The 727-nt window shown below is 38.7% G+C and overlaps 1 protein-coding gene across 1 annotated transcript in view; it reads right to left on the bottom strand.

The window, feature by feature from the left end:
- Positions 1-616: 616 nt before the first annotated feature.
- Positions 617-727, bottom strand: part of LRRC16A (leucine rich repeat containing 16A) — a gene marked incomplete at its 3' end in the record, with an annotated part of 74,837 nt that continues 74,726 nt past the window's right edge. Inside the window, exon 28 of the mRNA XM_009695680.1 lies at positions 617-727. This exon is cut by the window's right edge and continues 66 nt beyond it. Coding sequence (XP_009693982.1) covers positions 617-727 — 111 coding nt within the window.

Raw genomic sequence — 727 nt, 5'->3', positions numbered from 1 at the left:
AGGCACGTCAGTGATTTACATTCAGCATTTTTACTGAATCTCACACTCCTAACTCAATTACTTTTGAAAAGCTTGCCCTCTAGGATCACTTGCAGCCCAGCCTCAAGGTTTTAAGATTTCTTCCATACATTCAAAAGCTAATTTAAAAAAAAAAACAACTTCCTTTCATGGTCAACAATGTAGCTTCCAGGCAGAAGCATTTTTTGTCATGGCCCAGAGGAATCCATGTCAAGTAGAATGAAGACAAAGGCAGAAAGCAGCATATTGTCAAAGGACAGCATGGTCTAATTTATTACTGCAACTGAACCTCTGTGAAACCGTGGCCAGTGAAAGAGACATTTATTGTATTAGCTTCATTTTAGCAATGTATGCAAGGGAAAGGCCCTTGAATAGGTATCAGGAAAGCAGAAGTGAAGAAAAGGGAAAAGCTTTTCCTTTGCTGAACAGCAATATGCAACTCAGATAAAATGTTCACCAGTTAACATTTATTTTTTCTAGAAGCCAGTTCCTAACTTCAGTTTCCTGATACCATCAAATTGCCAAATGACATTTTGAAAAACATTTTTCTTCCAGTTATTTGCGTGCTTAACCAAATGGGCTGAGGAATGTGTCTTACCATACAAGTGTCCAGATCCTCCAAACGTTCTATCTCTGTCAACTCCTCAACCGTGATGACAGAGCGTTTAGTTGGTTTTTCTTCAGCTAACTCAATTTCCAGTGATTCCTG

This window comes from Cariama cristata, unplaced genomic scaffold, assembly GCF_000690535.1.
Source record: "Cariama cristata isolate BGI_N322 unplaced genomic scaffold, ASM69053v1 scaffold16822, whole genome shotgun sequence".
Classification (NCBI taxonomy): domain Eukaryota; kingdom Metazoa; phylum Chordata; class Aves; order Cariamiformes; family Cariamidae; genus Cariama; species Cariama cristata.
Note: the sequence above shows the minus strand (reverse complement) of the source record. Positions and strands in the feature narration are given on the sequence as shown.